Below are 17102 nucleotides of genomic sequence, written 5' to 3' on the forward strand. Positions count from 1 at the left end.
AAGAAGCTCTTGTATTCTTAATTCTTTATAAATAAATATGTTTGCAGATTTCAAAGTTTAATTTACAGTAAGTTGGTCTCTGAAAACAGCACAAATCAGCACTTCAAGAACATTGTCCTGTGTCTGCTTTTTCTTTTGTACTGACCTTCACTCTGCTTCATGATCAGCTCTTTGAATTATAATAATTTACAAAGAGTCTAGAATACCAAGTCTTTCTGCACTACTCCTACCCTCATGTAATGTAATTTCTGAATCAGCACCAGTAAGGGCTTCCTAAGCCTTTTTATTTCCACGGAAATCACACCTTATGATTAACAACTCCAACAGCATTTTGTGTTTTGGGGCATCTGAAGTTTCCCTGAAGACAACCAGAGGAACCAAATGTCACTGCCATAACTTACAAAAAAATTTACATAAAGTTTAGAAGACTCAGGGTGAAATAAAGCACCAAGCAACGGCACAAGAGTTAAAATATTCACGGAAATGTGTTGTCCACGAGACAAAAATGGACAAATTTACTTCAGCAGCTCCAACAGCTCCATGGTTTGCTTACTGAGCAAAGGTGAAACACAGAAATTACTACCAAAAAAAGGCAATTCTAACTTACAGAATGCTTCTCTTGTTTAGGCAATGGTTGTGCAGAAGTGCTTACACCAACACAAACAATAATTCAGAGTCTGCTACCAGGCAATATCTTAATAACTGCAGCATTTTCCAGGCAGTGTTTAATAAAGCTGGAACGCATTTTCTAAGGTGGCTTCTAGTCACTAATAAATCTAGAATGTAAATGCATGTTTACTTCTTGCAATATTTCCTTTGACCTCTATTGAAATTCTGAAAATTGTGAGCAATCCAATTTGAATTGCTGTGTTTTACTGTAACTTTTCTAAACTGAGAAGTTCCTGACAAAACCAGGATACACTAACTCTTTTATGTGACTGGTTTACAGTTTGGTTTATCCAGTATCAGGCCTGCATTAAAGAGATTATTACTACAGATAAATACCCTAACTCAGCCTCTTGAACAGGCAGCTTGATTTATGGCAGCTGGAGCACCTCTGGAGTTCATCTCATGTCAGGAACAGCTGCTGCAGATTCCACATTTTTGTGTCAAAAAATAAAAGAAGAAAAGAAAAAAAGAACCACCAACAGGGTACTTATATTAACCTGTACTGGTAGCTAAAATTTAAGCAGGCATAGCTGAGATTTAATTCATGATGTCAGAATCATCAGAACACAAATTACTACCTGTTTCAGCTCCTGCTCTCATTAAATGTGTTTTTAAGGCACAGAACAAACCCAGAGATTTTATCACCTTTCAAATCTTATACCTGATGTTAATAATGTTAACTGGGCCATTTCCAGTTGACACTATTAACAAATCATCACTGCTTTGCATTTGGGTAGTGGGAAAATTGAGAAGAAAGAAGAAAATAAACATACCAAGGTGATAATTTTTTCTCTTATTTTTTTTTTTTTTAAGTCGCAGGCTGCTCAAAAGTGAATAATACACTATTTCTTGAGGGCTTTCTAACCCAGAAGCATGAACTAACCAAACAATTGTCACTGACAAACGCTGCAAAGACTGAGGTGGGTTCTGAGAGACTCTTCTGGAAGGATGTGAAAGTTCTGCACAATGAAATTTGTGTGTCCACATGGGATTTAATAAAAAAACACCTCCATAAACCCCCAGTTCTGTCACCAGGTAGCTGGGGAGGTGACTGAGTGCCACAGCAGCATCACAGAGACATTTCATGGACAGATATCTTGGATATCTGACAACTCAGCTGCAACTGATGAAGTTTAGGAAAACGTAAAGCAACCAAAAATACGATTTTAAAAAGAGTCTTAAACTACAGGTTACCCTTTGTAAACCTATTACCCTTATTGCACAAAAAAGAAAAGTTACACGTGTTTGTGTGCTCTAATGGCAATAGAAAAAACTAGATTTATTAATGATAAATGGTCAAGAACTACCCCTGTGGGGTGAAACAGCATCTGGTAGCAGGGTAGAACAAGAAAAGCCTATTAAAGCCTTCTTCTGCAATCACCCTCTTGGATATCTTACCCTTCAATACCATTTTCTTGTGCTAATTTGGAATTCAGGAAACTGAATAGAAGCAATGTCAGCTTTACTGAGGAAATTTCTTTCTTTTGGTACCTAATTATTTTCCACCATTCACTCAGGTCATGTTTTTTAAACAATCAGGCTAAAAAAGAATTTTTTTTTTTACATAATGAAAGCTTAGTTCCTTGTACAATTTAAGGAACATGATTTAGGGAACAGGAGCTTCAACAAAACCCTTAACATGTAGTGCTGCAGCAACAAATAACAAATTTCTTCTTCTTGTTCCAGGAAGAAGAAATCCTGCACATTATCAGGATAAGAGAGCAAGGATGTCAAGTAGCTACATTTTTTCCTATTAGAGGAAATCCAACACATGTTCTCCATACAGCAATGGGGGGACAGCAGCTGGAGCAATAAAAATAAAGCAATTGTAAGTGGGAGTCACAAAACACCCTGTGTACACAGAGTAACACAAAATGATGAAAATACAGGGAAAATAAACAAAATACTATAAATTAGATTGTAAGATGGCGTAAAAAGCTTTCTTCAGATATATCTGAGGGTTGTCCAGCAGCCATCCTTTAATAATTTTGTCCTTGTAAACAGAAAATTTGAGATTTTCTTCACAATAGAGACAACTGGGCAAGGGTGTCTTTGCCTCAAACACATAGAGACAATACAGATGAAATAAATTAATAGTTTTGGTACAGATAAGGAACTCTAAACCTGAACAGTAAACAGGAATGACCCACTGCATTTGTAATGCTTTCTGTGACCCTGCTACTGCAAACACTGACTCTGACCAGAATATTCACACATAAAATGCTACTCGAGCATGAAATTGTTTGCCAGGCAAGGGCCAGAGTCCCTGATCCTGCTGTCAGACCTGTCCAGGCAGATCCCAACATCTGTGCAGAGCTGGGACCAAGCCAACAGGGTCGTGCTCCACGGGGATTCACTGCCTGCCTTTACAAATCTCACTGAAATCCTACTCGTGTAAAAACTGATTTATTAAGTGAAATGTCGCACTCAACTGCATGCATATGCACAGTCTGTGCATATTTCTGCCACTCTTTTAACAGAAAATACATTAAAATTCTCCTCAGGGGTTAAATTATTCCCTCAATTATCTACTACTTAAGATCTCAGTACATTTCAGACTAAAATTTAGGTTTGCAATATGGAAATCAGATCTGAAAGCAGAATTGGAAAATGTTTTCCAGATCCTTTTAACATAATATTTATTATATACCTTATAGAGAACTTTGTCTTCCACTTCCTGTGTCAGAGAAAACCAGACAGGTCATGCACCTCTTCTGGTGTGAATTATGCACAGAACTACTTTCTTGGGTAAATGAGCCTCTGATGGGTTACAGACTGCTGCATCTGAATTTTGTTACAGGTATCCTCCCTAAGTGGCATAAATCCAGCTTGTGGATGTTGCTGTGACAGCACTTTGAAGATGTACACTGAAGTTAAGGAGGGGTCACAATAAAACAGGCTACAAGGACAAAGTGCAGTGCAGACTTTCACCTTAAGTCAAGTTAAATATTTTTTGTTCTCTTTGATTATGCCACAACCTCCATTTTTCTCCAGAGGGGAGAAAATGGAGATGCAATGCTGTATTTTATCTATCTGTATGCATCACAGGTTTACTGTTTTCAGAGGTTATCACGTTTAGTATGCAGAGATCTCAAAATGAGAAACAGGATTTCCAAGCTTTCCTTTAAATGTACCCCAGTCTGCAGAGCTGCACGTTTCTTCCCAAGCACCACATCCCGCGCAGGCCCGAGCACCCATGTAAATATGAGTGCCTGTAACACTCAGGCCTTAATTCTGCAGAAAATTCAAAAAGACCATTATCTGCTCCCTGTGACTCGTGTTATGTAATGTGCATCTCATATTTAGTGTGGTGTTTGGATGTGACAGTTCTAGTCAGCCATGGATATCCGTGCTCCCTCCAGAGGCCTCCCTGCCTTTCCTCCTCATTACTTCCCTTTTCACCACCTCTCATAAGGCATTTGTTGTTCAGCTGTTCTTATTAAGAGCCGCACGTCTCCTGCAATTTGTGATCTTCAGGATTCATCTTTCATCATATTAGAGAGCAGATGGAAGTTGTAAGTCCTTGGATTTTCCAGAAATGTGCTAAGCAAGTCTGAAATGAGTCACTTAGATGTATTAACGGAGCAGTCGAGCTGATAACAAAATCTGTGTTTGGCATATTGTGCAGACATAAGACTCTCACTTTCACTTTTGCTTTTCATGAGGCTAAAGAAGATTGCATTTAGGTGAAGTGCCTCCAGCCTGGGCAAACAGGAAAAGGAAAATGCTTCCCATCAGTGCAGCTGTGCTTAGCCTGGCGCAGACAAAGCATGGCCACACACCAGAGGCAGCTCTGCTGCTGCCTTTTTCCTGTCCTGGAAATGAAACTTGGGACAATTTTAGTAAGGAGGTATCATAAAAGGGAATCTTTATTTGGGGGCTTTCAGGGGCAGTTGTGGAGAGATGTCTACAAAGCCCACCCCCACAGAGGTGAGTATAATTAGGAAATCAGTATAATTGATGAAAGCACCAATTAGGAGCACAAGTGGTGATGGAATTCCCCCCTTCTCTGGAGCCCTCCCTTGGCACTGGCTGTACTTTGTCCATGAAATGGATCTCCAAGAGCTGCTCTCAGCCTTGGTAGCCAGGAAGAACCAAGATAGCACAGGGGCTTTGTACCCCTGGGGCTTAGAGCTCTGGAATTCATTTTCTTTTTCTTCAGGGAAAGGCCATGGAAAATTACAGGGAAAACTAGCCACTAATACAATAGGCTACAGAGCTACAAACAAATGTGCAAAGAATACAGAGAACACAGAAAATAAAAAAAAGGCAAAAACCAAATGGCATCAGTGCAGAGCCACAAAATGTCCTTGTCCTCAGCCCAAGGAGATCTGACCAGCTGAAGTGGGACTGCTCAGGGCAAACCCTGAACCACAAACGTCAGCAGGGACCCTGGTGAAGATGAACCATCAGGAGGAAGAGCACGAGGGGCAGGAAGAGGCAGAGGGAGTGAGCCCTGGCAAGGTTTAACCAAGCACTTGCTCCCTATTGATCAAGTGTTTGTGCTCTGTTGATGTAAGGCATTATGCACAATCAGTGTTAAATATTAATGCCAGAAAATCTCCAGCTCTAAATTCAGAGTTAGTCCATTTAACATTCCCAGTGTTACTGACCTACAACTTGACCTCCTTTAGTGACGTTCTGGAGTGCTGTAAGAACATAGTGTGTGCACTCTGCCATGAGTAAGGATGATCTGGATGTCAACAGTGACAAATAAAATGTTTTTAAAATACAACTACTAAAACAGAAGTTTGGAAACAGGACATTTCTCAAGGCTACTTAAACTTACAGTAGACTGTGTCTTCTCAATTAAAGGTGAAATAAACTCATAATAAGTAAAACTTCTACAACTTTAGAGGCAATGTCTAAAATACAGAAGGTTTGCACTTTTGTATATTGAATTATTAGATAATTAAACACACCCCATGATTGAATTATTAGATAATTAAACACATCCCATGATATGCGCATAAGTACTTTCATTTTTTAAAAAAAAATCCTCTCTCCTCTGAAACCTTGATTTTAAGCTCACTCCAAATGACAAAGTTTAAAATTTAAACTGCAATACAGCTTTCACTATGGTAGCATAAATAATCCATTTGAGCAAATGAAAAAAGTAAAATTTGAATGAGCAGAGTTCATTCAATTGCAAGACATTTTATACAGGATACATTTAACAACACTACTCTAAGAAACGGCTGAAGTTGAAAGTTGTTCATCAGGACAACCACACAGGAAAAGAAATTGCAGTACCCTGGGACTTCCATTGAACTGGTCAGAAACTTCCTGTGGAGCCTTTTTCCAGGCAATGACACATGTCACATCTTTAGAGCAGAAGGACCTCAGCTTTATTTTAATTATAAAGAAAGCCCTTGACTCCAGAATGCAGAGGAATGAATCCATGGAGACACCTGTCATGAACTAAAATATCTAGTAAGTTAACAGTCTGTCTATCATGTTAAAAAGAAAAATATTACAACTAGATTTTGCCTGTGTTTTTGGAAAAAAAAAAAAATAAAAAAATTAAGCTACTCTAGCATGGTGTGAAGCAGCCTGAGCATTCCAGCCACTTCCGTTTGCCTTTCAGCCTCTGCCTCATCCTGTGAATTCCACATTATCTCTTCAACCACTCACTTCTCCCTTAGCTTCCTGTGCCTTCACATCCCCCTCCTCTCCTCCAAGCAGAAGAAATCCAAATTTTGGCCCATTTTATGAATTTGGCATGGCTCTGCATATGCTGTATATAAATCCTTTTGGTGCTCCACTCTAAATAAATACTGTTTTTCACAGAGAATGTTCCCAAAGCCTAGCCTCATTAAAATGGCTGTTATCTTCCATTGTTTTCAATGAAAGTTAAGCTAAAATGGTTGTTAGAGAAGAGGAAAAATAAAGAAATGTGTCCACTGCCTCCCTCTGGGAACCATGAAAGAGGAGCTAAATTACCTTTGGGGAAATGTTGGGTCCTTATCCTGTCTGAGGCTTCCACTGAGCTCAAACTAATTAACTATTTTACTTCTAAATTCCAAGGAAATTAAATATTCACTCAAAGAAGAGCAATTGGAATTTTGGGGAGGAAATGCTGCTTGTGCTCTCTGAAACAAGTGGCTGAGTTCTCACATTAAAAGAGAAGCAAAGCACAAAATTACCTGGGGAACTACCTCTATAAAGAGAAAAATTATGTTGGCTGTAAGAAGCAACACGTTTCTGTATCAGAGCTTACAATTAACTCTTGTGATAGAGAGCAGTTCAAATCCAAGCATTACATTTTCTGCTAATTTATGGGAAGGAATGATGAAGAAGGATGGTATGAGAAGTACAAGCACATCTCTCTTCATGAAAATGGGAGAACAAGAATTCAACTGGGAAATTTCTTAGCAGGAAACAGGAAATTAATCCTGATTTTCCTACAAAAGGAGTCTCTGCAATCCAAAGGAAGTACCAATTGCTCAACTTTGAAAAACTTCTGGAGAGCCAACAAAAAAAAGTTTTGTACTCTTGGAGATCCACTGCAATATTCTGATATTCACTCATACACACCTGACACCAGGCAATGTTGTTTGCAGCCTTTGGGAGCTGGAGCATGCTTTTAACTAATCCTTTCCACACTATTAATGAACAGCTACTGAGCAATATAATTAAGGAGATGGGAGACTGAGGCAGCCCTGTGTGAATTCCGTGTAAGACCCTCAGGTGGTGACCAACCCTGTCCTCCCCAAACCTCCCAGTGAGCACTACCCTTCATGCACACAAAACACTGTCCTACACCAAGGACAAGAATCCTAAACATTTATCCAGTTTTTCACATTCACTGCACTTTTGGCTGCATACACAAGAAAGTCAAGGATGCACCACCTTGGGAGATTACTCCAAACAGCATTCTGCAAAAAACATGGTTTGGTAATTGTTTACTGTTGTGCAATCTTTAACCATATGGATTTACTTAATGTATTCAGGTACGGAATTTCAAAGTAAATGGAAATTCTTTGTTTTCTTCTGGCTTCCATATCTAAGAACACATTTTACAGCACATACACCTGAACAGTGTGAGACACGATCTCCACAGAAGGAAAAGAGCAGTAAAGAAACTTCATTCAAAATTAAATATGAATGCTACTTACACAAAAAGAAAGAATACAATTTTAACAATGAACGTGTGAGAGGAAATGCCTATTAACGACAAACAGAATGCTACAGCCACTTGATAAATTTCTTCTATTTTTAAGAAATAACCTGTTCTCTACCTGGACACAGGGACTATCTATAGAGTAGACAAATCAATTGTATGAGAACATATTCTGAGGGTGAAATCACTGACTTAGTGATGATCAGCAAACATGCAAAGGGCCTTTCAGAACTTTGTGGAACTTGGGTAAGGAACTAACAGGTAACTCAGATCAGCAGCATTGTCTCTGGCACAAAAGCCCTGGAGCAAAGCAGGACAACTTGTCTTTTTTTGCCCTTCTATGGGAGGATAAGGATGATTGGGAGGGTTTTTTCCTTCTGTTTTAAGGAGAAGGAGTTTAACAAGCATTCTTCACAGAAACTGACAGCTGGAGACCAGACCTGGAATTCCATTTTCAGCAATAAAGCTGGAAGCAAAAGCTGCCCTAGCTAGGCTGCCTGCAGAAGGTCGCAGCAGCAAGAGATGGGTCAGGCAATCAAGAATGAAAACAAGTTCCTCCATCCCTGTTGTGCAAAAGGAAGAGAAGGAGGACAGCAGTTTAATGAAACCAGAAACAAAACAGTTATTGTGGGAGAACAGCCTCACAGTTTTTTTCATGGTAATCTGTAGTCCAAAACAGACATAAATGTATTCACAACTCCTCAAATACTGAGTATTGATAATGATTAGTTAAGGGGCCTTGGGGCATTTAGGGTGTGCAAGTGCCTCTTAGTTCTACTGAAGAGAGATGGGTCCAGAGAATAAAGAAGTAATTTCTCTCCCCATAAAACATAAAAATAAATGCAGAGACCCAACTTTTCTGAAGAGAGGTGCGCAGAGATTGAGCAGCCACCTCAAATGTCCACACACTATGCTCAGTAACTTCTAGGAAAATTTTATTTCTCTACTTGTGACCTTTAAAAGGAATAATGTGGACAAAAGCAATGTCAGCACTGTCTTTGGTACACTTACAACCCTCTGTCACAGAGCTCAGCACTGAACTCCAGTCTCTGGAGCAAGGAGTATCTCTGGTTTGTTCCTGTGCATTACCTGGAATTCTTCTGGGAGACACAAACACAAACCAGGCACCTCTACCCATAGCAGAAATGATCTTTCAAAGAGTTGGGGAGCAGAACTGATCAAACCTGACCTGGGAAATAATCAAGACCTTAATACAGCTACATGTGAGGAACACTGTACCCCTTCCTTGCAACAATACCACATGGAAAAATATCCATGCCAGGAGCGTGAGATAACAGGAGCACAGGAACTTCTGGAGAGCAGTCTTAACACAGCTACATGTGAGAAACACTGTACCCCCTTCTTTGCAACAATACCACATGGAAAAATATCCATGCCAGGAGCGTGAGATAACAGGAGCACAGGAACTTCTGGAGAGCAGAAACTGCTATGTACAGAAATCACCTTGTAAGGAAGGATTTTCAGGTACCACCCCTTTCAATCCCTGAGATGGGGATGGATGGCCAGGATAGTCTTTTGTGGCCATCAGAAGAAGGGGTACTGCTAAAAATCCAGTTTTTATTTCCCCTTTTGGACCCAGTTTTCAGCTTGGAAAGAAGTGGAAAGAGATGCATGCTGGAAATTGCTTCTCTCAGCAGAAGATCTAAAAATGTGGAAAAACGAGCTCTTAACTAGAGAGGTGAAGAAATCTCCTCAGGACATGGTGAAGAAACACAAACCATTCTACACTGAAGACTGAATTTTGCCTCAGACCATCCATGTACATGATTTCTCACAAGACTTCAAAGCGTGCAGAAGTTTTCCTCCAGGAAAAAGTAAAGTAACAGGTACCCGGAAAAAAATCACGGGGATTTTTCTGCTTCAAATGAAGCTATTCCTACAGAAACGCCTGCAGTATTAACAGGCTGGGTGAGCAAGCAACAGTTTTCTTTCCTGAGTCACCTGAAACAATTTCCTATTCTACATGATATATCTTAAAACTTCCAGGCCAGGAGCTATCTCCCTGATCCAGCACATGCACATTCATGACATGCGTCTTTTCAAGCCTAAAAAAAATGGTAAAAATGTACCTAATCAGTTGAGAACCTCATTCGCTCAGAAGGAAACATATACAGTGGCAAATCTTGACAGAATATAAACACAAAATCCGTTTTAAATACGGGGGAGCTGCAAATACTTAAATTCAGGATCAGCATGGAAAATCTTCTTTATAAAGCCAGACTTGGGCTTTACTTTTCTATTTAGTGGATTTTAGTAGGATGAGCATTGTAGTGCTGCAAGCAACAACGCACTGTCTGAGGGGGGAGAGAAATCAAACAGCATTAATCTTACAGTTCAGATAATGTAAAGTTTATAAGTAAACTTGAAGAAACTCAGTCCTTCTGTGTATTCATTTCATGAGTCAACCTGTGTGTTCCTGCCTGACTCGCAGCTATGCTGAGTGAGGCAGCAATATTTCCAAATCATTAAATCATCTGCAAGTGCTTTCCTCCTCCATCAAGCATTCCTAAGCCTTTCTCTCTCCACAAAAGCAAAGACAAGATTATTTCCTCTCCAAACACAGCCCACTCAGCTACAGCTGCCATGTCTGCAGCAGCCAGACCACGCACCCCTTCAGCAGGAACGGTTTTTCTTAGGTCAAGTGGAACACATGTCTAATAAAAAATTCTGAATTGCTCGTATGAATTAATAAACAAGCCTTCTGTGCTGTTTTGTACGTACAATAACAGTTTTCAGATACGACAGCACAGCTACAAATGCTCTACTACTTGACCTGCAATGTAGCAGCAGAGTTTTGATTTACCAGCCCTGGCAGCCTCTGCAGGAGGAAGAATCCAGCAGCAGCTTCTGATGGTTCCCACTGATGGTGGGATTTTGACCTCTCCACAGTCAATGGTAAGACACTGTGTGGATCAGGATTTCACTCACTACATGTTCATCTTCCTCTGCTGTGAGATCTGCTTGGCTATATCCCAATACCATTTTCTTGTTCTTTGACATGAGCTTACAATGCTACCTTAAAATACCAGACACAGGAACCATGATGAAGACTGTCCTAAGCAAAACCTAGGTGATAACAAGGAGCATTGTGAGTCTTGTGAGGGATTAAATGAATTTATCCCAACTGTGACAAAAACAATGCGAAGCTCTTCCTGCCTCCCTAAAACACCGAGAGAACGGGTTTTACAAACACCAGACACATTAATTTCTGAAATAAATCAAATTGTTTCTAAATTAAGTGTTCATCCCGTGCTGATGTGCAAATAGAATCATACCATGATTTTATCTTTCCTTCATCAAGCATGACTATATACATTAAGTTAAATGTTCAATCACAGAACTGTGGGACACACTGAACTTGGATTTTCTCACTTTTGTTGAATTACGACAATACACATCATAAATGAGCAATAAGGCCATGTAACATTCCAAGGCCTGTAGAAATCAGAAATGCTAATGGAACATGCTAAAGGAGCTTTCTAACTACTTTCATTCACCTACTCAAATTCCTAGTATACCTCTAAATTTAGACTCAATAGTGAACTTACTGATCAGTTGAACTCTCCTGAGCCTAAAGGTTTGTGAACTCCTTTTAGACCCCAAATACTTTTTCACTGAAAATTTCCTCTTGCTGATCGTTCTGTTTCACAATTTTGTTTCACAACAATATTTACATTTTTCAGATTTTTGGCTTTTGTTACATACACTTTATTTTGAGAACACAATGTCCCCCACTGAAGTCAACTGCTGTGCTTTGGATCTGCCAGATTTAAATCTCTAATGTCATTCCTCACGGTCTTACACTATTCCTGTAAAACAACTGCTCCTTCAGTGGGGAATTAAACCTTCCTCCAATAACAAGGAATCAAAATATTAAGTAGCTAATATGAATAGCTCAGTCCTTTCTTTTTCCAACAACTTTTTATTTGCAACAGATTAGGACAAAATGACCACAACTATTGTGCTTGTAAGAGATACCTCATTTTTAATTTCAGGAATGTACCTTACTCAGTTGGCTGACCTTAACAACTCTGTGAGTACAAAATGTCCTTAAACTTTGTTCCTCTCTCTGATGATTATTTCTTTCATTAATTATGTTTAGTGGTCAGCATAGCCTGGATATGACTGCAACATTGTCCAAGCTCCTCAACCAGACACCCTCACAATTTAACCACCACTACAGGGTGTTAAAGAGACATTGGTGAAAGATGCTGGACATCTCTGACTGTACTGATGGTGCATCCAGAGCCTCATTATTTGTTTACTGCAAATAAACAACAAGGCAAGATCACCATTAGCTCACACGTTGTAGGATGCCAAGCCATTACCAGGTTTTGACAACAGAACATGGAAAATGGTCACTTTGCTGACTCATTTCTGTTGTTCCCTAACTGTGTTTATAAGACACTGGGATAGGGTAGTCTAGTATCAGTTTTATCCGTATAAATATTTTTTGGCAGTAACTAGACACTATTTGTGAGGCAGACGTGGAAAAGACTCAAGGAAAGAGGTTTCACAGTTGTATTGTGAGAACTACTCTCACTCAAGACTCCCCTGCTGTGTTTTGAATGAAGTCTCGAAGGCAGTAAAACTGTCATGAAACTTCTACCCTTTATTCCTCCTTTTGCCTTTGACCAGCTGATTTTGTATTTCCCTTATTCTATGTTGCTTGATTGTTTATTAGGATGAAAAATCTCCGGGTTATTTCAGGATATAAAAACATATGAACCACCCCAGTTTCAGCCAGGGTGGTCCTGACAGAAGCCAGAGATCAATTCCATCTACAGAACAGTCTCTTCTTTAGCACTGACAGAGCACAGATATTTGGGAAGGTCACATCCATGCTTCTATCTGCCCTGTATCTTTGTGGCCAATCTCACGTGTCCATGGCATGGGGGACAGAAGGCCACTCTTTATTCTGCATTAACACTTGGGACAGCACCTTGATCCCTGAGACAGCTTCCAGGAGTCACCCATATCCTGCTGGCAATTATGAACTCCTAATTCTAAGGAGAAATTTGAAAAATTTTCACTCACTAGAAAACTGAGTGCTACAAATTAACAACACCTGTGTTTCTGAGCCACTGCAGTGCAGAAATACTTCTCTGTCATATTTTATGCATGCAATTAATGAAGCCATGGTAAAGACACAAAACTTACATAGTCATGAAAGGCTTTTGCTTCACTCGAGTGTTCACATGTTTCTCGTCTTTCTGGAGCTGCACAGTAGAGATCCCAGAACACACTGCAAGGGAAGAGGTTACAGGGATGGTGAGAGTGTCACTGCTCAGGTGGATTTTATGTCATACACACACCCCACACGGATGTTCCTATGCAGAAATGTCACTTTCTCTCCAAAGAATGGGAACACTCACCTCTAAGGAGGAATTTATGTTTGTAAACCATCTGTGAGGAACCAAGCCCTGCCATCTGATCTCTGAGGCAAGCAGTGCTGCACTCCTTTAACACCAGTGCACTACAGATAAAGAATCTGGTCTAATATATATAAATACAATGTGTATTACTGTTCATTTAATCTTATCCCTCCAGCAACTGCTCAAACTACTTCTACAAAGCACGGGAAGGAATGGATTTGTAATACTAGGGAAAGGGAAGAAACTGGAGAAAAAACTGGGAATCCTTCCATGGTCAGGGTTCCTGGAATCACAGAACAATTTGGATTGGAAGGATTTTAGAGCCCATCCAGTCTCCACCACCTTCCACCATCCCAGGTTACTCCGAGCCCCATCCAGCCTGGCCTTGGGCACTTCCAGGGAGGGGGCAGCCACAGCTACTGTGGACAAATGTCCAGTCCTGTGCTCAAACCAAAGCTCCCTGAGGATCTGGTGCCCAGGCAAGCAGAAAAACTGCATGGGCATGTTTTTAGGTCATAAAGAATAAAAGGAAGGCTATTATGGCACATAATCCCATTGGTCTTCCCCCACAAACTCCTTCAACTATAGTTACATACCAGTCAATTCTACCACAAAGTTTCTGGAATGAAACTTTGTGGTAGAATTGGTAGAAAATTTCTGTCTATGCTAGAATGACTTAATAATATATTTGATAATAAAATTTGTTGGAGTTTCATAGCGGTTTTTTTACTGATTTAGACTTAATCCTCTACAGCTTAATCCAGCACCATAATAGGGATGTATGGACAATTTGAGCACTCTGCTGCAGACAATCAAAATTAAGGATAATGCAGACATTAGAGATAAAAGGGACATGTTCTTGCCAGGCTTCCATCACACAGCAAGAGCTGTGAAAGAATGGTCAAAGAAGGATACTCCACTTCCTAGGCATCTGTGCAAATCACTTGGGTTCAAATGGGACCATTTCAAAACCTGTGAATTCTTGTACTACTGACAGCTGGGCATATTCTCTGCACTTCTGCATTTCTTCAAACACAGGCTTGTTGGATATACTAAAATAATGAATAAATACCACGGCTGCACAGCAGTGCCTCTGAGCACTCTTCTCCCCTGGGGAATTCTACACACACAGCTATGGACCGCAGACTGAGCAAGCTCACATCTACACACAGTTTCTGTATTTACTGTGTTTTCTTTCCAAATGCAAGTATTTGTCATATGTAGAATGACCTCTTAGCTGCAAAATGTGCTGGACAGTGAAGAAGGAAAGCCATGCCACCTCCTTTCTTATCAACACACCACGCACTATTTCTTTTTTTCTGTATCCAATAACCAGTATCTTTTTCTATTATTTCCTTTTCTGTAACTAATTTTCTGTTATTTTATTCCTTAACAAGAGAATGTTTCTTAATCCTGATCCTCTCATTCTATTCACAGTGTTCACCTGAGTTTCTTGCCTCCAGCAGCTGGAACTGGACATCAACCAGTTCTAAGAAAATCAGAGGAGAGGAAAACTGGTACTTACCACCACCAGGAATGCAAGAATCCTGGGGGCTCCCCCAGTGTGATGTTCTTTTCCCATCTTATCTAAAACAAAATGATAAAAACAAAGGTGGCAAAGGTGTACATTCTTGTGATCGTTGTGACTAAAAAGCACTACATAATTCAGATAGAAAAAGGATGAGGAAGAGAAGATTTCACAGTTATGAGATGCTTTATGGTCTTTAATTTGGATGCCCTATTTACTTATTTTGCTACATTCAATGATATAGCTGATACTCGAAATTAGCTCCTTTTATGCTGGGGAAGCATAGTTTAGAATTTTATTCTTTGGGTTTGGTTTTTTGGTTTTTTTCGTTTTTTTTTTTAAATTCTGGATATATTATGTACTATTTTAAGGTGCAAATTGCATGATTAAAAAAGTGATTATTAAGGACCCTTAAAACGGAAATCTTTTCCCATTTACACAGGACTGATGCTGTGGATTCAGCAGGTGGCACTCTTCCCCCCGGCAGCCAGGGCCAGCAGTGTTTTGTAATCCTCAAGGAGTGCTCAGTCACAGGTAATGTGGCAAAAGCGAGGCAGCACCGCTGCCATAACCCAGGGAAAACAGCTCCTCTGGCTTGCTCTCCTGTGCTGGCAAACTCTCCTCAACACCTGTACTGCCTGGGACTTCCTTCCCACCGAGGAAACCGGCTCTGTTTGATGCTGTTTTTTCAAAGGAAATGCAGTTTAAGAACTCCTGAATTCAAACTTTTGTTGATGACAGGGAACGCATCAGACAACACCAATCACAGCGTCTGTCTCTCCGCAGAACTTCCCAAATGTTGTGCCTTAACTGTAATTACACACCCATCTTTTCAATGCCTATTGGTAGCTTGTCCTTAACTCCAAAATTAAATGGTTTGGGCTATCACAAAGCCCACACAACACTGCCCAGAAGAATGTCTCATGTTAGAACTTGGTGGATCTTTGGTGCACACTTTGCATTGTGTGCACTGCAAACTCCTCCAGTAACAATAACACACAGCATAATTTCCTGTCCAACTCTCTTAAAAAAGGAGTTGTTGAAAGCACAAACTATATTCTTCTCTAGAGACAGAAACAATGGCAGACAAGAAGAGAGATATGTAATTAAATGCTTAAACAGCCTTAATATGAAGGAATTTTAAGTGATAGATCCATATACATATATGTAAAAGTACATGAAAGCATAATATTAAAGGTAGATATAGTGTTCATACTGCCATGGTCCTTCCTAAAGCTGACATTTTCCAAAGAGACTTAAGATTCTCAACTCACACTTGATTTCCACATCCAATTCTTAGGAAATTGAAACACATAAAAGTTTTGTCAATAGCAGAATATGTAGCTCATATGCCTAAAAATGTTGTTTGGACTTACATGAAAATCCATATAGAAAATCTCAAACATGAGATTTTCTATAAATGCAATTTTGATATATTATATGAACAGAACTATTCAAAAACAAATATGCTTTTTTAAATTGGCTATAGAAGATAACACTGAGCCACTGCCACTTGAGTTGGTAAAGCTGGCAGAATGAAAACCAACATCCCTCACACAGCAGTTAATACACAAAAAACATATTTCACAAAGTTCTTGAAGTGCTTAAGTGCTTAAAGTTCCTTAAGTGCTGGCAGGAAAAAGTGATGAACATTTGAAAGGCAAAGCCACTGCAAAGGTATTACACACTCTTCAAATACACTTCTCTGAGGCACAGCTGCTCCTCATGCGCCCTGGGAATGTCTTGGAAAGACTTGTATTAATAATCAGGAACACACAGTACCTCTGAGAAGGTTCAAAATCACATAATGAAGAGATGCATTGTACAACCAGAACGAAAAAGGGGTTCCTGAAGCAGAAATACCAGTCCCTTAGGAGTAAAAATTATGTCTGTGAAGAACACCCACATTATGTTTAAGCAGTAATTGTTTTCTTCAAAGCAGGGCCTGGTGAGAAAATTATTCAGTTCAGGTCTTTTTGGGTCCTGGGACATATGTCATCTTGAGAAACTGACTGGGAGAAGGAGACTGAAGGGAATGTGGAAGTTTTGGACTCTTTTCAAGGATTTTTGTTTTGTTTTTTTTTAACATATCCATACTTGTGTCTAACATAGCAGATGTGGTCTGTCTGATCAATGGGACTTAGGAAGAATTATTATTTATAGAAAAAAAAAATATTCATTGCAAAGTGTACTGGTTAAGCTCATAGCCAGGGAATGATTAACTGTGAAATGCCCACCAGCCTGGTCCAGCCAGGCTAGTGGAATTATCCAAGGCTGGAATCTGACTTCCAGCATAGCAAATAGGTGGGATAAGGATCAGGTCTTCAAGGGAAGCATACAAAAGTCAAACTAGACACAAAGCAGGACAAAAACATGGGGATGCTCA

General features: G+C 39.7%; 1 protein-coding gene across 6 annotated transcripts in view; it reads right to left on the reverse strand.

The window, feature by feature from the left end:
* Positions 1-17102, reverse strand: part of SSBP2 (single stranded DNA binding protein 2) — a 125116-nt gene that overhangs the window by 73740 nt on the left and 34274 nt on the right. For all 6 annotated transcript variants that reach the window (XR_005954273.1, XM_041426650.1, XM_041426649.1 and 3 more), the window contains exons 3-4: positions 14714-14775; positions 12974-13058 (exon numbers count right to left, since the gene is read on the reverse strand). Coding sequence is in view for 5 of the 6 variants with exons in the window: in XM_041426650.1 (XP_041282584.1) it covers positions 12974-13058; positions 14714-14775 (147 nt within the window). In the remaining variant the exon portion in view is untranslated. The remainder of the gene's footprint in view (positions 1-12973; positions 13059-14713; positions 14776-17102) is intronic.

Source organism: Onychostruthus taczanowskii, unplaced genomic scaffold, assembly GCF_017590055.1.
Source record: "Onychostruthus taczanowskii isolate IOZ18803 unplaced genomic scaffold, ASM1759005v1 scaffold92, whole genome shotgun sequence".
Classification (NCBI taxonomy): Eukaryota; Metazoa; Chordata; class Aves; order Passeriformes; family Passeridae; genus Onychostruthus; species Onychostruthus taczanowskii.